Raw genomic sequence first — 21,232 nt, 5'->3', positions numbered from 1 at the left:
TGTAGAACATGAATGGGGAACTTGTGGCCCTCCAGATGTTGTTTGACTCAAATTCAGCTGGCGTGTCCAATAGGCAATGTTGGGAGTTGGCTCATAGCAGGGGTAGGGAATGTTTTGCCCTCCTGGTGTTGGTGAACTACAAGTACCATTATCCTTGGCCATTGGCCACACTTGCTGAGGTCAATAGGACCTGTAGTCCAGCAACAATGGCAGAGCCAACACCAGGATTGCAGACTAAGAAATACATATAGATAGCTCAGGGTTGTTGGTTTTGTTTTAGCTCTGTTAGCTAACATCATGTTGGGGTGCCTGACACTCTCTCTGGAGCTCTTACTGTGGTGCAGTAGATTTGATTGTCTGTAACAGTCTTTAAACTAGGCCTTCACCTATGCTCAGCCTTTATAGTTAGTTGTAAACCCAAAATGTCGTAAGTCTCCCATGACTCCTTTCCAAAGGAAATGAAGCATGGGTAAGGGCTGTGCCCCTTGAACTCCTAACCTTTTAGGGAAGTGGAATGAAAAAGAGGGACACAGGGAGCTGCTTTATTCTGAGTCTAACCATTCATCCATCTAGCAGAGGCAGATTTAGGAGAGTGCAACCGGTTCAGCTGCAGGGGATGCTGCAACTGTGATTTAGAATGGAGAGTGGGAGGAGCACGAAGGGGGTGATTTTGGCATTGCACAGGGTGCCATTGAAATTTGAGACCCCATGGTCCACCTCTGCATCTAGCTCAGTATTGCGTCCTCTGACTGACAGCAGATCTCCAGGATTTCAGAAGGGAGCTTTTTGCACCCATACCTGGAGATACTGAGGGTTGAGCCTGGGACCTTTTGCATGCAAGCTAGATGCTCTACCACTGTACAATCCTTCCCAAATAATAACACATCTAGCACAGTCAGTATACATAGTGCTTTAGGAACCATTACTTTTATATGAACATCAAATGTGAAACTGTAGTCTCCTTGTGTCGTGTCATGAGGTCTGTAAAAGCACCAAATAACTTAATATCTAATCTGTTGATTTGTTTTTCATCCAAATTCAGTTTTGCCTTTACCTGCTCCCTTATTTCAGAGTACATTCTCCTACCATCGCTTTACTGCAAATGGGCCTCTGACCAAAAAAGCACCTTTGCATTTGCGCTGCATTTGTAGGGATTCACAACCCTTATGGATCTGGCTGATGCTCCATTTGGAGAGAGGCGGGGAAGAAAAAACAAATGTGCACTAAGAGTAATTAAAGGATGTTGGCTCATGAATAATACACCATTTTAACTGATATTTGCCAAGTATAATAAGGCGGCCCCACAATTGACAATGGATGCTCTATTATGTGATTACCCACTGTTTTATACGATATTTAACGTATTCATTTATTTCTATCATCGTGTGCATTATCAAGCGATTGCTTTTTAATAAATTAATTTGCCTTGTGTCTTGGGAGCGTTTGAAATGTGGCTGAAGGCATAAATGAAATTATATGGAGTGTGTGTGTGTGTGTGTGTGTGTGTGTGTTGTCTGGGTATTGACTGCTTTGATTGGTGACTCTTAGCTAATACACCACAATTTTCAGCCCCTGCAAGAAGAAATAGGGCCCTGAAGGGTCTTTTGCGTTCATGGCAGGACAATGTCAGGGGTGGGGGATCTTTTTCAGCCTGAGGGCCACATTGGCAGTGATGGGCGGCGCCAGGTGCAAAAGTGGGTGATGCAATAAATGTACAATATACCCTTGCATAACAGGCTAGTTTTATAGTTGCCATATTTCAAAAAGTAACATTGTTGAGGTTCCCCCGGATGTCAATTCCGCCTTTGAAATCCCGGTAATGTCTGGACGTATGGCAGCCTTACTAGTTTCTACACACACTCACACAGTCTCTCTGTCGTCGATCTAGACAAGCAAGAGGCATTGCAACTTTGCAGGGCCAGTGATGGCTGTGGCCTAGGAAGCATTCCAGGGACAAACAAGGGCCCCTGGACTTTGGTTTATGTAGCACAGATGATAATACCGTATAAATAAAATGGAAATTCCTTCCTTCTGCTTGTTCATGTCCAGATGCCTTGGGGGAAGTCCAAAACGTATTGATTTTATTCCCCCCTCCCCTTGTGTACCTAGAAAAGTTATCTGCTAGGAGCTTTGTGCTGGAGGTGGAAGATGGTTGGAGACATTGGTGGGTGGGGCCTATATTAGTGGGTGGGGCCAATGCCTAAAGTGGGTGGGGACTTTCTTTCTTTCTTCTGCATGAAAAACAGGTGCTCTGCCACTGAGCTGCAAAAAGGAACAAAGCTCAGTGGCTGAGCATTTGTTTGGCATGCAGAAGGCCCCAGATCCAATCCCTGGTATCCCCAGGAACAGTTGGGAATGTCCCTGGTCTGAAGCCAGGAAGACCCACCACTGCTCAGCAAAAACAATTCCAACATTGACAAGTATCAGCATAGACAATTAGATGGACTTGGTATTAATTCAGCTTTTTCTGCTCATGTCGCCTCTCTCTGTCACTCAGGGTAGTCAGGTGATCAAGCAGCAACAGCAAGGAGGAGGAGTCACAAGACTGGACAACTCCAGGGATCAAACTCTGGGACCTCAGTCTCTGGCACCAGCCTCAGCTGGTTTGTGCTTAAGAGCCTGCTCCCTGCTACATTCCCTAGCTGAGCACTACTGATGTAGACATGTGTCTACATATTATTCATATAAGAAGCACAGCTCAAGTTGTTAGTGGTCCTGCTATCAGTGGTTAGATAGTTTCTTTGCGTGCAGAAAGTCCCAGATTCCATCCCTGGTGTCTCCAGGCAGGGTTGTGGAAAGCATGGAACCCTGGAGAACCACTGCCAGTCAGTGTAGACAGTACTAAGTTAGATGGACAAAGGGCCTGTGGGATTGAGGTGGCACTTTGGTCGGAGAAGGGCTGTAGCTCAGTGGTAGAGCTCACCTGTTTTCGATGCAGAAGGTCTCAAGTTCAGACCCTGGTCTAAAACCCTGCTAGTCAGTGTAAACAATATTGAACTTGATGGACCATTGGTCTGACTCAGTATAAGGCAGCTTCCGATGTTTCTGAAAAGAATCAGAATCCTCTGACAGAAGCCTTTGCTCCTGACGATGTCCATTCATCTTTCTCATATCATTTATCATCAGGACCCCGGCCTGTGCCTCATGTTAACACACAGCAAATTGACCCTTTCATTGTCTAGCATCCCTGAATCCAGTGACTTTTGTTTCATTGACTGTACAGCGGTCCTAATCCCATGGTTTGAGCGATAGTGTAGTTAGGAGAGTAATGTGAAATCTCTGCGCTTGGGCTCCCAGCTGTATTAGGCAAGAGGATTAGTCCTGAGCCTTCAGTTAAGACTGAAACAACACATGATGTCCACAGCACATTGATGCTGTCGGACCTGTTTGTGCAAGATGGTAAACAACATCTAATTGCAGGTGTTGACAGGGCTCAGGCTGTTCTGATTCACCTTGCCTCAAAGCTGCTCTATTTTTTATTTTATTTTTTTAGAGGCGCCTTTCTCTGTCTTTGTATGGGTTTGTGTTGTTGTTTTTAAAAGCCTGACAGGTGTCATAATAATAATGAAATTCTCTAATTCCAATACGTTTCTCTCCATCGCTCCTCTTCTCTTTCTCCCTCCCCCCTCTCTCTTGTGTTTTTGTAATGCTCACGTTTCCTCTGCTCCTGAAGATGAAAGAAGCAACTTCCCTGAAAATCAGGGCCATAACTAGCTTCCCTTTCAGGGTACAGTTATCTTTCTTTCTGAATTGTGAGATTGCAAGATGGAGCTTGGAGGTGGTGTTGGGCACCCGGTAACACAGATGCTTGAGAGATTTGATCTTTATGAATTTGAATCATGAGACGGCACGATAGAGCTTAGAGGTGGCAATTGGGTTGTTGGGGTGCTTTGTTGGTAGAGATGCATATGCAATGTGATTTTTGCAAATTTCACTTCCAATGAACTTGATCCATACCTCACGGACTGATTTGAGGACTGGGGCATAAGCTTTCCATTTTGCACTTCTGCAGCATAAGTGTAGGTTCCTTAGGGTGTGTGTGTATTTTAAAATTTGAGGGGAAAGATATTTAGAAATATACATTTTGAGAGAAAATGTATCCAAGAATCAGTATTCAAACACATATTAAAATTGTGAATTTATGTGTATATATGTTAAAAATCTCCTCCCCACATGACTTTCAAGTAAACTTATGCAAAAATGAGCTGAACAAGAAAAAGAACATCCCTACTGCTAACTTGTATCTCCAAATCTCCCCCTAGATACCTGCGTTACATAGGGCTGAATAAAGACACTGTCAATCAGTCTTGCAAGTCATTGTCTTCATTGTGAACTTGATTGCATACAAAGTTTCTAGCCCTTAGAATTCTTAAAGGAAGCTTGAAAACATGCCTCCATTGTTGGGTGTGGTTTCATTAGAAGGATTTGCACCAGCTGCAAATTCCAGGCAGAGTTTTGAGCCATGTAATACAGAGGTTTGATAACGAACAGGTTTCTTTACCGCATGTGCAGAATACTTCCCTTTCCGTCCTATCTCATAATCACAGTCTTTGCACATCCAGGATTAGGGAGTAACAGATCCCATGGTGCAGTGGCTAGGCCTGTCAGGCTACGTGGTAGCTCAAGCATTTGGAAGCAAAGGCCTGGATGCATTGCAGGCTGCTGTTCACTGCAGACTCAGCTTGGGCCAATGGTTCGCTTAGAAGTTTACACTGGATTTAACTCAAACTGCTGAAATGCTGCTGTTCAATCATTGCTAACGCTTTGCTCGGTGGGAAATTCCTGGCAGATTCTGCACTTGTCTAATCCAATTTACCACCATAACAGATTTTTCTTGTGGTGATATAAAAGCAGACTCAGAGGACCTCAAGATGCCATTTGACTGTAGCAGATAATATGGTTTCCCAAGTGCTAGCAGTACTTCAGCTACTTTTGCAGGGTGGATGGGCAGTTAGACCAGGTACACATTGTGCAAATGCCCATCCATGATGCCCGGGGACCTGTATCACCTGGCAGCAAAGTGTTTTAAGTGCTGAAAACTTCTGCATTGTTTCGAGTCTTCTCCATCAGGTTGAAAATCCCTCCCTCCCTCTTGGTGTGTGCGTCTGTGCATGTGCGCAGTTCCTTATAAGAAGTAAAGAAGCACTGTAAGTGGGGACAGACCGCTCTTGTGCTCAAGTCAGGCTTTCAGGCTTTCCACAGGTACCTGGCTGGCCACTGGGAGAACAGGATGCTGGGCTAGATGGGCCATTGGCCTGATCCAGCAGGCTCTTCTCATGTGTTTAAGCATGTTGGACAGTGTGAGGCATTTGGGAGAATCCCTGATTTGCTAAGAAAAACTCTAGTAACTCAAGGATTCTTCCACATGTTACATGAATATTTCCAAAAGAGCCTTTTTGCTGTAGCTTAGTGGTGCAGCAGCTGCTTTATAGACTGTTGTACACCAGCCTGATCTCCGAGTGGAGGAAAACCCCGAGTGGAGGGGTTCCAGGTGCTTACCTAGGGCTCGTATTTCCTTTGGGGAATGAGGCACAGAGAGACTGTGGTGTCTTTAAAATATATGGTTTGTTTACACCTATTTACAACCTGAGCCTACAATGGAGGTTTTTCAGCCAGCCACTCTGCCAGTAGCTGCCTCCATTTTATCCAGCTGCCAGCACTGCTGCCAACTTTGTTGCTGCTTCATTCTCTCAAGCCACTCAAGGAGTGTTGCTGTTATTCCCTCCATTTTGACTCAGGCACACCTCGCTCACAGGCCTTCCTCCAGGAAACACCAGTCCCACTTCAGACACCAGTGTTGCATACCATCCCATCTCCAGGCAGCGCAAGATTCCAGGGGTCCCAGGCACTTACACAGGGTTTGTGCTTTGTTTTGGAAATGAGGCAAAGTGGGGACTGCAATATCTTTATGATATATGTTTATTTACATATATATACAACCTGAGCCGACAATGCAGGGAATCACAAAATTAAGACCCCAAAAAGGTTTTGCTTCTTCCATAGCCACAGCCTTGGATTCAAATAGGTATCAGGCATAGCTCTGTCTCCTAGCTGCCCAGCCTGCTGCCTGCTTCCAGCATCTACTTTACACAGACTTAACTACCACACAGTTGAGTGAGGGGGGCACCCATTTGCCCTCTGACACTGAGCCATTTCCTTTGTTATCTTAAGGGGTCATATTCACTAGGAAGCTAGTCTGGCTATTCCAGGAATTGAATTCGTGCTGGATTAGAAGGGGGCTCAGGCATACTGCTTATTCCTCCCCCTCCCACCCCCAAAATAATAACTCACAGCAATACAAAATGTCCCAGGTTCAATGTCTGGCAGGCACAGCTTATCTAAGGTCTGGTCTGGGAGTCTTGGCCACCCCTGGCTGGCTTAGACCTCCCAGGCCTGATCTCTGGCATCTCCAGGTAGGGCTGCAAAAAGCTCCTGCCTGAAACCCTGGAAAGCCACTGCTAGTCAGTGTGGACAATACTGAGCTAGATGGACAAAGGACTTGGCTTCTGGGTTCCTGTCATGGGATGGAGGTGGCAACTTGGTAGGAGAAACACCATAGTTCAGTTGCATGCAGAAGGATTCAGGGCATTTCTGGCAAAGCCCCCCTGACTTGAAACTCTGCTAGTTAAAGCAGACAGTACTGAGCTAGACTCAGTATAAGGCAACTTTCTATTTGTGGGGGTAGTGCTCATTCATTACATGCAAGAAGGCTTCAGGTTCAGTCCCCAGCATATCCAGGTTGGGCTGGGAATATCCCCTGCATGAAACCCTTGAGAGCCACTGTCAGTCAGTGCAGACAACACTGATCTTCCTTTTTTCTGCTTGTGGGCTTCCCATAGGAATCTGGCCGACCACTGCAGGAAAAAGGATGCTGGGTTCAATGGACATTTGGACTAAACCACCAAGGGTCTTCTTATGTTCTTACATTTGATTGCCCAGGAACCCCAGAGAGTGAGCAACTGCATCCATGATCTGAAGGAGGCAATGGGCTCATTGGTCCGCCTGACTCCGTCTTGTGTTTTCCAGTGGGGAAGGGCTGTAGCTCAGTGGTAGAGCACCTGCCTTACATGCAGACAGTCCCGGGTTCAATCCCTGCCATCTCCAGGTAGGGCTGTGAACAGCTCCTACCTGAAACCCCAGAGAGCCACTGCCAGCCAGTGCAGACAATACTGAGCTAGATGGACCAAAGGCAGCTTCCTATTTTGCTATGCACTGTGCTTTAGTCAGGCAGTTAGCTGCTCTTTTATCATCAGCCCCACCCTTTCCTTTTTCTCTTAAAAGCGCAGACAAAAGAATAAGGCCACCTTGTGAACTGCCTTGTATTATATGCAGAGACAGTTCCCGTTGACAGCTACCTCTTGGATGACTCCATCAGTGCACACTTTATCTCCAGCTGTCCAAGTAAATCCCCCTGCATTTCTCCATTTCTCCCTTGCTCCCCTCCACACAGATGGATTAGAGCAACAAACATTTTACATGCTGCACATCATTAGCTATCCTCCCTCACTACCCGGCAAATAACAACTGGGCTCTATCATCAGGACATTCATAACACCTTGACACTTTTACAACTGCCACGCCGCACTCTTACCAAAGCAATCTCCTCTTTTAAAGGCATAGGGCTAATTCATGGAGCACCATCCGGAAAGTGCTCTTTTAAAGAAACAAGCACGATTTCTCAATGCTGCATAAAGTACACGTCTGTGTGTGGAGGGGGAGGCAGGAGAAACCTTCCAGAAAAATGTGCATCCTGACAAATGCTACTTTATTAAATCATATTCAAGTTAGAGCCAGAAAACACACAATCTCAGGGTTGTATCAAACTATGTTCTATGCAGAACAGACCCTTTGAAATTAATGAACCTAAGTTAGCCATGTCCATTAACATGGGTCTCCTCTGAGTGGGATTAGCAATGGATGCCGCCTTTGAATTTTGCAGGACAATCCAAATAGGGAGATTCTTTGAAGGTTCATTGAATCCTTTCTTTTGTACAGTCTGGGGAGAAAATTAGCATGTTTGTGCACAAAGAAGGAAGCAGAATATACAACCTGTATCAGTCCCAGGATGCCTATCTGCCCTTCTGCCCTATTATGTCTGAATGTTTTGGGCGGAACTCTGGGTATAGACTGCGTCATTTGAGAAAGAAGGGGGCATTGTGTGTTTGAATTGTCGTCCTGTCACATTTAGGAGGAAGCTAGTGAATATGAAAACTAGTGTGTCAGGGATCAGACTGGCCTAAAATTCCTTTCTGCTAGCTTTCTGCTTCAGGGAGTTTGAAGCAGGGTAGAATAAAACATGTGATCCACATTTGCACTCTGGAAAATGACTGTTTATTTCATTTCATTTTAGTAGTGTTAGTTATTTATATCCTGCCCTTTAAGGAAATTTTTCAAGGAAGCTATATTTTGTGCTTTTTTTCTGAATACAGTGGTACTGCTGGTTACAAACTTAATTTGTTCCGGAGGTCCATTCTTAAACTGAAACCGTTCTTATCCTGAGGCGCGCTTTCGCTAATGGGGCCTCCCGCTGCGCGTGCACCTCTGACACACGATTTCCATTCGCATCCTGGGGCAAAGTTTGCAACCAGGAGCAGCTACTTCCGGGTTAGCAGAGTTCGTAACCCAAAGCATTCGTAACCGGAAGCGTTCGTAACCAGAGGTACCACTGTAAGTGGGTGTGCACAGCACTTTACCAAATAATAAGGAAGGTCTCTGTCCCAAGGAGCATGCAATCAGAGTTGCATTTATGTGATTTATTACCAGGCTACTTCACAGTTTTGGGAGGGCTGTTGCCTTCTGGCCAAAAACGCTGCAGTAGTAGTCTTATACCAAGTCAGACTATTAGTCTTTTTAGCTCAGTATCATCTTGTTACAGATCAAGCTCTGTTTGAGGATTTCCTTAGAATGCACCCTTGCATTTAGAAAGCCACAGGCTTGTAAGCAACAGATACTGTCTGACAGTGGCATCCCATGGTTTCAGACATTCCCAGCCCCACCTTAAGATGCTTGTGATTGAAACTGGGACCTTCTGCATGCAAAACAGATGCTACATAGTATCATAGACTTCTAAAGTTGGAAGGGACCACAAGGGTCATCTAGTCCAACCCCCTACCATGCAGGAATGCTTTGCCCAACGTGGGGCTCAAATCTACAACCCTGAGAGTAAGCGTCTCATGCTCTAGCGGACTGCTGAACTACAGACCTGCCTCAAAAAAAAAATAATAAAAAATTCTAAGGTGTATTACAATGCCTTCTAGTGCAAACCTCCCCCTGCCACAGGTAAGATATTATTTAAAAAGAAAAAAGTACAAGGGAAAGCCCTTCAAATAGCTTATTAAATCTAGAAAGAATGAATAGGAAAACTGAAGCTTAAAAAAACAATCAGGAGTGCAAAATGGGAAAGAATGCTGTTGGGGGGAGAGAGTTTATTAAATAGCCAAGGCAGTTCTCTTTCGAGCTAGATATAATTATCAATTCTTAAGCTACAAATAAGACCAAAGGACAAAAGAGGATCTGTCTAGACTATCTCACTTACAAGATATTGATTGTTCCAGTGGTAAACTGGTTAGTATAAGTGTGTTTGGCTTGAAAGGTCATGAGTTTTAACACCTGGCAGAGAGCTATTCAACCTTGACATAAGTCAAATTATTGCAGTGTTGCTGAAAAAAAAGGCTTTCTAATATTGTCTTGCTCCAAGGATATTTGTCTTTTGTTCTGTGGAAGGTTACTGGGGGGGGGGGAGAGATAGCTTAATGGCAGAACATGTGCTTTGCGTGTAGAAGGCCCTTGTGTTCAGTCCCTGATATCTCCAGTTAAAGCAGGGCTGGGGAACATAATGTCCTCCAGGTTCAGGATGGCTAATGGTCAGGCATGATGGGAGATGTAGTCTTAACATTGACTGTAGTCCAGATAGTGTTGGACTAAAACTCCCAACATACCTGACCATTAGCCATGCTGGCTGAGCCTGACTGAAACTGGAGTCCAACAATATATGGAGAGTCACAGCTCCCCATGACTTAAAAGATCTTAAGGCAGGAAGCTTGGCAAAGGCCTAAGACCCGGCAGAGCCATTGCTGGTCAAAGCCAACCATGAAGATTCCTGAGGCGTTTAGCCTTTGCAAATTCTCATATGAAATGGCCTGATCTTCACCAAGCATTAATGTGCAAATTAGAACCAAACCACCGAATTGCAACGTTCTCTTGGGGAAAAAATGAGAAATGGAGAAAAATTGGGATTGATAGATTTGTCTATCCCTGCATGCAACCCAGTAAACAGTAGTCCTCTGGCTGCCATACAGGGCTAGAATGGGAATGGAGTGCATTGGCCCTTCCAGATGCTATTGGACTGCAGTTCCCATCATCTGTGGATGTTGGGGATGATGGGAGTTGAGGTCCAGTGACAACTGGAGGACCACATAACCACCACGTGTTTTCCTTGGGCCCTGTAGTCAAAGGCACCCAATAGTTAGAGCCAAGCATTCTGCCAGGCAGGGACAGGGGGAACAGAGCTTCCTGTACCTTTTTTTCTTTAAATACTGCATTTATACCCCACTTTTCAGACAAAACTTGTTTCCTTAATCAGCTCACATTGATAAAAAGGAAGAGAGGCCACTTTGCTTGATAGGGAGCACACTCCCTATTATATGGAGACTTTGCTTCCATATAAATCAGTGGCCAGCACCTCTATGGGGAAAATCCAAATGTTGCTGCCAGAGATCCTACAACTGTATGTACCTGCTCTGACATGGCCTTACATGGCTTAACTCTGTGTTTCTGTGGGATATCTGCATGATGAACTTCCACTTATTTGCATGTGGTTGTCATTTCATTGATATCTAGAGCCACATCTGTTAGGGAGGGAGCGGGGGTACCAATTTATGTAAATTTTCTGAAACGGCATCTATCAACAGATCAATAAATAAATTTGACTGAAGGGAAATGTACCAAAGTACAATGCAGCATTTAAAGCTAATGGCTTTGAATTATCGAGCACTTGAACCATTTATCAAAGAGCAAAGTAGCAATTATTTTGGAAATATTGTTCCTTTTTATTTATCACACAGCCATTTCATTCCTTTTAAATATTGTTACTTTGGTTGCATAAGGAAGGGCTTCTGAAATGATGGAAGGCTGTAAGGAGCAAAGTGGTAGGGGGTTGATCGGGTGGCTGATGGTGGATTTTAGCTGCCTGACAGGCGCTCTCTTAGTGAAATAAATCTGCTAGGAAACAAAATGTGTGCCTGACTTTGGAAGCTTGCTCTAGCCGAATGCATAGAGGCTGGCATGAGTGTTAGAGCAGTAAGATAAGGGCACTCCATATATGCTCAGGGGCTCTGTGTTTTCTCTTTTTGAATAAGCTGACATTCTTTGTTTTGTTTTTTTTAAAAAAGATTTGTTTACGTAGAATCATAATTATCTGGGATTCTGCCAGCCAGGGATTATGGATGAGGTGGCCTAGAAAATGCCACATATCTCTTTCATTTTGCCATTTGCTTTTTCCTGATCCACTTTTCCTTCAGTGTATAATTATAGCCAAGACTTATTAGCCTTTTTCTTTGCAAGAGGGTGATTTAATGCTCTTGGACCTGATGTGTTCTGTTGATAAATATTCCCTGTGAAATGCCTGAAACATTCAGTTACCTGTTGTGTTGTATTTTGCTTTCATTTGTATCAATGTACATAAAAATCAATAAAAATAGAAAAAAAGAAGAGAATATTATCTAATGAATTTAGAAAGAAGTTATATAAATGAAGCCCTCTTTAAATAGGCTTCAAAGTAGTTGATTGTCGGGCACCTTTTCATTAGTTATGCTAAGACTACTTTTTGGTGTTACCACTCCTTAGCCTTTATATAGTATTTCACATACCTCATCTTCTAATCTATACAAGAAGGACCAGTATTATTAACCCTGTATTAATGATGGAAGCTGTGAGCTTCTGTGATGGTCCCTTTAACTATCTAGGGGATGTGGGTGAGGAGATTTGGCTAAAACTAGGAGAGTCATGAGAGGTGGCTTGTGGAATTCAATAAGGTGTGTCTAGCACTGGTTGCACTTTTGTGGAGAGGCAATGTGGTATGGCAGCTAGAACAGATTTGGGGAACCGTTTATGGCCCACCAGATGTTGTGGGTCTGCAATTTCCAGCATCCCTCTCTGGGCGCTATGCTGACTGGGACTGATGGGAGTCCCACATTTGATGGGCCAAAGGTTCTCCTTCCCTGGATAAAAAAGTGACAACACACAAAGAGATCTGGATTCAAAGGCTTTCTTAACCTTGAAATCCACTGGGTAATTTTGGGCAAGATACCCATCCCAACCCTAAGATGCAAGGCTGTTGGGACGGTGTGCTGGGGCTGGGCAGGGAGAGGGGAATCTTAATGTAAAACAGGGTCAGCCCACCCATGAGGCGAGGTGAAGCAATGGCCTCAACGCCGCAGGCTCAAGACTATTGGGAGGGGCAGCAGATTCCAGCAAAATGTGCTAGGCCGGCCCTGATGTAAGATGACTCAGGCAATTCATACCTAACTGGAAAGTATTGCATATCATTCCCTATCACAAATAACTGAAGCTTCAGGAGGGTCAAGTAACCATTTTGTGTTTATTTGTTTACAGAAAACCTGATGCTGGGTTGCAGATGGCTTACAACAATTTCTGGCATGAAGATAAGCTACAAAGCACAAAAAGAAGAAAAATTTAAAAAAATCCCCACAGACAAATGAACTTGGAACGAAACAAGAACAAAAATGGCATTTTCATGGCATTGAAGAGTTCTTTATTTTTCCTCAAGTTTTCTTTTCTTAAAAAAAAAAAGCAAAAGGAACTAAAGACATTCACAGGAACCAGACTTGCTCTTCAGGTGACAATATTCAAGCATGTTCTTTTATTACATTTAAATTGGGGGGAAATACTGAACAGAGCATGGTGCTGGGAGAACTGAGACACTGGCAATAGTTGGTATACTCCAACCCTTCTTAAAACTCTGATCTGAGATATGGATGGAAAAAACCTTTCAGTCCCTCCAGTTGGTCACACCCTGTGTGTTTGTAAAGAGACATTACCCCCCACAGTATTTAGAGAATGGTTTGCAAATGTATCTTTTAATATCATATTTTATGGATATCCTGCAATATATTTAATTAGAAGGGGAGCAACCTGGACTTCGGGGCACCTTCTCTTTTTAGGCAAGCTAGTTCTTATTTGCAGCCAAGGAGTTTTCTTGGTTATTTAAGATTTTGGGTTGTTTTACAAAATGTTAACAAGCCAGAAGTGAGACTGGCAAAGGGATGCCCTCCTCAGAGAGTAAGCCCTAATTGCAAACTCAAATCCCATAAAGTTCGCTGGGTGCTGTTCGCAAATGGATGGGGGAAACCCAAACACCATTTTGATTTCAGAGAGGAGGCCCCCTGCTTCGCCTGCCAAAATGTACATGCAGCAAGGAGCAGACAACTCCCTTGTGAGTGCATCCCTGTAGGAAACACAAGCTGAGCATGTTCACATGCTACTTTTCTAGGTGTATGCTGAAAAGAGAGAGGGGGGCACACGCCTAAAAATGCAATGTGCTGCCCAGCTTAAAAGAAAAACAGTACGGGAAATGGTTCTCTGGCTTTTCTCTGGGACACATTTTGAGCAAAGAGTATAATTAAAAAAGAAATGGCAGAACGTAATCAAAGAGACCGAACTAAGTCTGGGGAAATTATATTGTCTGATAACCCTGCCTTGTTGGCCATCTCCCCTCCTGTCTTTAATGCTTTTCACAATGTCATGATGGCTATCATTTCATTTAACACTAGCTAATCTGTATTTGTAACCTTCTAGATGATAGGATTGGAAAGATTCCAGCACTGGCAGCCCCCCCCCCCCCAGCATCTCTCTCTCTCTCTGCTTGGGTTTTGATCTTTCCAGGAGCTGCCCACTACTTGCCCTGCCTGCCAATTCGTTCTTGGATCAGCTTCTCGCTGAGCTCCCACAAGGCTGCTGCAGTCATTTCATTCTGCGCCTCTTGCGATGGCAGGCAACGGCAGCAGTTGTTGAAGTACATCCCTCCCAGACCTTCCAGTTCTGGGGCAACAGCACAGTAGACAGCCGTGGCCGCTCCTTGTTGCTGCAATTAGAGAGAGAGAGAGAGAGAAAGGTGGAAAATAAGCACACTGGATTTTAAAGAGAAAATTTAAAGATTCCAAAGACAGGGCAGAAGAAGAAAGCACCATCGTCAAGGGCAGATTAACAACTTGACCTCCGTACAGAATGAGCCCACCCACCTCATTCCACCTTTTGTGCATTCTTATAAGCACTGGCTTTGAGTTAAAGTGTTCGCAACTCAAAGGGGCAATTTTGCAAAATTAGCCTGATATTTGTAGAGTTTGTGCACCATTTCCCAACTGATCCTACAGGAAATAACATGTCGGCAGTGTCTCCCACTGTGGCTGGGTGATTTCAGCCCAGCAATGCAATAGTTGTCAATCTGCCCCAGCAAATGATGCAGCTTTCTTGTCGGCATCTGGAGTCAAATTCTAAGGTGACTTGGCTGTACATTCTTTCTATACGTAAGAACCCCTCTTCCCATACAAACGCAGGTGTTGTTTTTACTCAGGGTTCTTGCCATTGTTGGATAATAAGCTCGGGGATATAACCACCCAGCAATTTTGTGTTGTTCAGATATCTCCATAAGGCTCTGGAGAAGAAAGAGGAAAACCCCCTTCAAATTGGTGCACACTATGGTCACACCCACAGCAGACATTTAAAGTGTATTTAAAGCACATGGCTTCTCCTAATTAATCCTAGGAAATGTAGTCTGTTAGGGGTGGGTGCTGGGAACTGTAGTTCTACAAGCGATAAACTACACTTCCCAGGATTCTTTGGGTGAAGCCATGTCCTTTAAATGCACTTTGTGTGCATGGTGTGGGTGTGGCCTCTGATACTATGCACCAGGTTGCCTCTATGCATTTACTCTAGTGTAGAGCCTGGACTCCATGTGTAGACTAATAAACATGGGGAAGTTTCTGCGAGCATAGTTCTAGCTTGAAATGGAAGCTGTAATCTCATCACAGTTAAATAGTTTACAGTTTCTTACAAAATGTTTAAAGCATTGTAAATGGGGGATTTTTTGTAATCAAATCCTGAGATACTTACTGCTTTGCTCTTCACAGCAAACTAATGCATTTTTATTTTTATTATTTTAAAACGTCTTGTTCCAAATGAACCCAGGCATTCCAATTATGGCCTATCATATAAAGTGCAATCGGGACTGATGCCAAAACTGTCCATATATCTCTGGTCAACAACTTAAATTGTGTGGGTGACACCAGCCACAATAAAGAATGTGGCTGTGCACAAACTGAGGTAGGGAGATTCTGCTTTTTCTCTAGAAATGTATAAATCTTTATGAAACAGAGCAGGGAGCTTGGAGCCAGGAAGAGACCATGCCCTTCCTCATGTCTCTTGCTCTCAGTTCAAAAGCCCAATAGTCCCATGCAGGCAGAGTGCTTCCCATGACCATAGACAATGCAGAAGACTGGATCAAAAAAGATTATCCTCTCACATGCAGGAAGATACAAGAATGGTTACAGCATTGTGCAAAAAAGTTGGCACTGCATCAAACTGTGTTCTTTCACTTGTGCAATCACTTGCACAAGCAGAAACACGAGAACTTGCTACAGAACCTGCCCTTCATGGCACTGAGCAAACACTTACACAAGGGTGTGCAGGACACAGCTTCTGTCTATTTTTCTTTGTACTCTGAATCCTTTCTACTTTTTTGAATACAGCCTAGAACATCTTGACCTCACTATGCTCAGGGCTGTGTGAGTACCACAATTAATTCCACAGCAGTGCAGAATGGAGTGTTTGGTGCAAAATGTTGGCTCCACATACAACTCTAACTCAGCCAGTTGAGAACGACAGAGCCCAGTCAGAAAAGCTGTAAGAACAAGGTGCTATTTTGAAGTCTCAATGAAAAACAGTATGTGTGATCATTTGGGAAGACAGTGTCCATTCAGGTCTACTTTTAAAACCAATACAGTTTACACAGCAAGTTATGATTGTTTATCTGCATTGCTTTCCTTCCTATGGTAACTTATTATAATTATCACCCCAATGAAAATACTTGCTGGGCAAACAACAACAACAACAAAACATTTCTCCAAATGGAATAATCAGAAAGGCTGCTGTGTCAACCCCCAACACCCCATTAGGTTGGCATTGGCCACAGTATGTAAAATTAGGGCTTATTCACACATGCCTGCACATTGTTCACTGATGGTGTGACCCAGATGTGGGAAATCTTTGGCCCTCCAGGTTTATTAATTTATATCCTGCTCAGTGGCGTAGCGTGAGTTGTCAGCACCCGGGGCAAGGCAAGTAATTTGCGCCCCCTAACCCGTGGATTTGTGCCCCCTAACCCTAACCCCCAGATGTTGCGCCCGGTGCGGCCAGCCCCCCCTGCACCCCCCACGCTACACCACTGATCCTGCTTATATGCCAAAATGGCTTCAAGGAGTTTACAACTATAATTGTTACTGAACTACAACTCCCCTCTTTCCTGACCATTCACCATGCTTACTGCAGCTGATGGGCGCTGTAGTTCAGCAATACAGTGGTACCTCTGGTTACGAACTTAATTCATTCTAGAGGTCTGTTCTTAACCTGAAACCGTTCTTAACCTGAGGTACCACTTTAGCTAATGGGGCCTCCTGCTGCTGCCACTGCTGTGCGATTTCTGTTCTCATCCTGTGGCAAAGTTCTTAACCTGAGGTACTACTTCCGGGTTAGCGGTGTTTGTAACCTGAGGTACCACTGTATCTGGAGTGCCAAAGGTTTCCCACATCAGCTGTAAACAAAACCCAGTGAAAAGATTGCTTGCTGCAGCCTGCTCTACAGCATAGAGCTACCCCAGCACAACAGACTCTGTATGCTAGGATATCATAACCCTAAAACTCAGTTGTACAGCTTTTAAAATCCCAAGATCTGCAGCAGTGAACCCCTTCCATGCTGCTGTCCCAGCTGTTTGGCTGCCATACACATTAAACCTAGTACTTGCACAAAATATATAGAGATACCAATGAAGCTCAGCAGGCTCTAACCTGGATATGAACTCCTGGAGTTCTTAATAAGGCCATGGGTGCTCATTAACAAGGCCCCAAATTCTTCTCCAGCATCTTGGTTTACCCACCCAGCTCCCCAAGCCCCATTCCCTTTAAAAAAACCATTTGTGTGGTTCATGTTGCAGTGATAGTAAAAGTGGTGTTTTCAACCCATTTCCTAATTATCCCTAAAATGGAACGCAGCTTTTCTAAAGCTGCTGCACACTGGGTCAAAATGTGCGCACTGTTGCACAGTTCATTATTATATTTTAATTTGCAAAAATTAAATGCAAATTTGTATTTAATTTCAAAAGGAATTAATCAAAATGAAAAAGAAATGTTTAAAACAAAACAAAAACCAAAGCAGAATCTCTATCATAATGTTTAGCAACAGGTGTACATTTCAAGTCCAAGGGCACATACTTTGGGGGTAAATGAACAGTTTCAAAAGAAGAATTGCTTAAATACATTCAGTCATAGGAGCTGGCTGTTTGTTTGCTCAGTTTTCCCCTTAGCCAACACCCACTCCCAGCATCTTGGTCCATGCAAGAAGCCATGGAACAAGATGACCACGTTGTGTCTAGACAAAATATTGTGACCTGCAAAATATTGTCCAATTAAAATTCAGAGGAGACTTTTATTTGCTCCTAAATTTGTTGTATGACAAGAGATCTGCTTTTTGGGGGGTGGGGAGAGTGGTTATAATAGAGTGACTGACTGAGGAAGGAGGTGGGTAACTGCTGAACTCAAAGTGCTATATGAAGTCAAACCTGAATAAGGAATTGCAAGCCATTTGAATTTTTTGTCTGTTTTTACTTATTCTGGTGAGACACTACTCCTTTCAAACCTGGTGTTTGAAAGCTCTTATTCTTTTCAAAGCAGAGCAGATATGTTTCTCATTATTTCTAAACCAAAAGCTCCTGTTCCCGCTACATTTAATGTGTTGGGGCTTTGTTTTGTTTCCCAGTGTGTTAAACTATTTAATGTCACTTTCATGAAAACATTTTATAAAATTCAAAACCTGGATAAGAATTAACTCTATAAGCCAATGTAATAGAATAGAGAATGGTAGCTTCTCTGTATTTTAGTTTAGTTCTTTCAGCTAGGTTAAAGAATTTCACAGCATGAATATAATAACTCTATTACATTATAGATCAATCCAAAAGCAAATATAGAACAGTTGTCATTTTCATAGACGTGTATAGGATTTTTCCTTAAGGGCAAAATAAAGCTAATGTGATCTATGCAAAAGACTAGTCTTTCTGCTCTTGCCAATATGTTTTGCTCTCCTGTATTCCAGCACAGACTCACTCCAATGATAAAATTATAAATAAAATTATTCATAGTCTTCTGTTTACCCTCTTATGCATATATCAGTTTAACTGCCATCACCCAAACTTCAGTAATCCAAACTAAGTATCAACTATGTAGTCTTCCATATAACTGATGCTTTGCATGACACCACATAAATACACTTCCTCATTTATGCAGACCTCTTCTTGTTAAGGCCACCACTCAATTAAATGAATCTTTGTCAAATAATCATACGAGTTTTAATTAGAATTATTACCTGCTGAAAGAAACTGTACTTGTGTAATCGGATGAGTTTTAGTCAATTGATTTCATTTGCATACATCTTTCATGGGCATAAAACTGATAGATCTGAAGAAAAATAATGCCAGGCTACTCAGATGTAACAGTTTTTATAAAGGTTTTTGTTTTGTTTTGTTTTTTAATGTTTCGCTGATTTAACAATATCTCTCTTGTTTTGAACTGAAGCAAGGTGGGGGAAAATTGATTCAGTTTGCAGTTAAAGGCAAAACCACGTAATTCATACTTCTCAAAATGCTACATAGACTGAAACACAGTCACCCTTTGAAATTCCCATTTCCCCTCATTTTTCAAGGCAGTTCTTCAGCCAAGTAAAAAATGCATATAATAGGGTATATTTTTAATATAAATGCACATACCACTGAAAATTACATACAAAAATATATTATATTAAGGGAAATTGCTTTGCAAAAATGAATCAGGAGAAATTAACTCTAAAATAATGATAAATTTTCATAGAGCCTTTAAAAAAAAATGCAAAAAGTTGTTGAAATGTGGAGAACGGAATTTAAGACTTCAAAAACTAGAAAGACAGAGAAACTGAAATTGATAGATTCATCCTAATCCTAAAAACACCCTCCAATCTTTATCTTTTAAAGCTTGCTTTAATCATCATCACATGGCTTTCAGTGACATGTGCTCTGTGCCACATCAGTACACTGTGCACTCCATGTTAAACAGCTTAATTAAAAACCTCTCAAACAATGAGTGTGTCACTTGTCACAAACGGCCAGTGATCTATTGTGATACCAAGCAGGGGAGGGAGATGGTGTGGAGTTTAGGCCATCAAAACAACTTTTGTTTCAGCTCTTTTTAAACTGTCAAAAGATTGTCAGGTGCGTATGGCACTAATGATGCAAGTGGAGGTCTGCCGGCATTAACTTCTAACAAAAGCAGGACACTGAAATGCATGGGATAAAGAACTTTGCAGCAGCCCAAATGAATCTTTAACCGTGCCTCAAATACTACCGTATTTCCAATCTAGTTACACATTTAAGAGTCACCAGACTGGAGCTGTCAACATAACTCTTCTTAGGAGAGGAAACACACCAAAGAAGCTTGTTGTGAATTAAGTTTGAGAGCATGTTAGTAATTATTCTGCAGTATAGATTAGATTAGGTTTGATTTATATTGTGACAAAACCACACACCCACACACACCATAAAAATACAATCAGCACTTTTAAGTGTTGTTTTAAATTTGTATCGCCTTTCAATTTGCTTTAAAATACTATTCCCTAAATCAACTTAAAGAACACACATGCATACAAAATCATACAACTATGGGCATCAGACAGTTTTCATACAATACCGAGTTGGGTGGTGACCTCGGGCCAGAGGTACAAATGCCTCAGGCCCTCCAAGCCTCTCAATCTGGCCCTTTGGATTCTCCTCACACCACAGCCGCACTACAGTCACACACACATCAATGACCCTGCTCTACAACTCTTGAATGTTTCTGCCCAATGCTGTCACTTGCTTGCCTGGATCCATCTCCCGGCCCACTGATGAGGCAAGGTGAGGTGCCCGCCTTGAGTAGTGGAAGCCAAAGAGGAGGGACCCACTTTGCTGGCTGCCCCACCACCAGCGAAGTGGTGCCAACAGCAGTACCAGTATTTGGTGAGATCTGGTGAGATCTTGTACACAAGATCTCATGAGAGTTCAACGAGATCTCGCCGGAAGCCAGCACCGTTGCTGGTAATTCACGGACACTGCCGCACAACTCAGGTAAGAGATGCAGCACTGGTGGTGGGGTGGCAGCAAGGGGGCTGGCCCTGGCCTGGACAGAGGGTAGAAATGGGTGTGTGCGTGTATAAGAACTAGCCCACTGTTCCAAGTTAAAATTTCCCTTTGTTGCTCCACCCACGTTTACCTCTGGCCCCGCCCATTGCTGAAATGTGTCCCCAGGAAGTCTGCCCAGAAGGGAACACATGCCTTGGACTGAGAAAGTTTCCCCACCCCATCCAAAAAATGATTAGAAATGTTTCTTTTCATATGGCTTCAAATTACTGTCCAATTTACTTTCTGTTTAAGGCATTTTCAAATATTATCTAATCTCCAAAATTTCACATTTCACACACATCTTATTTTTTCATCTGTTGAGTAACTATGCTTTAATTTACAACAAGGAATATATCTAGGAAAATCAAATGGTATTTTATTTGGACCACTCCCCCCATGATGCAATAAATAATAATAATGGCTGCATGAAGAAATTGAGTACTGCAGGGGAAAGTGTTCCCTTTAGCCTTTTCCTTGACCTATTTTCTACATGCAGTGGGTGCGATCCATGTATTCAAGTATGCAGGATGCTAACAGAAACTTGGAAGAGAACAACAACAACAACAAAAACTTTTACATAAAGCACACTTTTAGGTTTCCTTGTTCACAAGGCAAATACTTAAAAAAAACAAAATTATGAACCTTCTTTAACTTATTAGCAAGAGGTGTTTTCATATGTTGCACTCTCCTTGGCCTGAACCGCACTGGGCATGACTCAGTGATCAGTCCCACTGATGTAAATGGGAAAGATTTTAGCATGTG

The 21,232-nt window shown here is 43.0% G+C and overlaps 2 protein-coding genes across 2 annotated transcripts in view; one reads left to right on the top strand and one right to left on the bottom strand.

The window, feature by feature from the left end:
* The window catches only part of MAF (MAF bZIP transcription factor), a 235,737-nt gene extending 223,009 nt beyond the window's left edge, over positions 1-12,728 (top strand). The window contains exon 3 of the mRNA XM_081871961.1: positions 12,613-12,728. The gene's annotated coding sequence lies outside the window, so the exon portion shown is untranslated. The remainder of the gene's footprint in view (positions 1-12,612) is intronic.
* Positions 12,580-21,232, bottom strand: part of WWOX (WW domain containing oxidoreductase) — a 564,719-nt gene continuing 556,066 nt past the window's right edge. The window contains exon 9 of the mRNA XM_081871960.1: positions 12,580-14,101. Within this exon, the coding sequence (XP_081728086.1) occupies positions 13,913-14,101 (189 nt within the window). The 3' untranslated portion in view covers positions 12,580-13,912. The remainder of the gene's footprint in view (positions 14,102-21,232) is intronic.

The sequence above is a fragment of the Podarcis erhardii genome (genome assembly GCF_964252035.2).
Source record: "Podarcis erhardii genome assembly, chromosome: 7".
In the NCBI taxonomy this organism is placed as follows: Eukaryota; Metazoa; Chordata; class Lepidosauria; order Squamata; family Lacertidae; genus Podarcis; species Podarcis erhardii.
The sequence above is the reverse complement of the archived record's forward strand: the minus strand, read 5'-3'. Positions and strand labels throughout refer to the sequence as shown.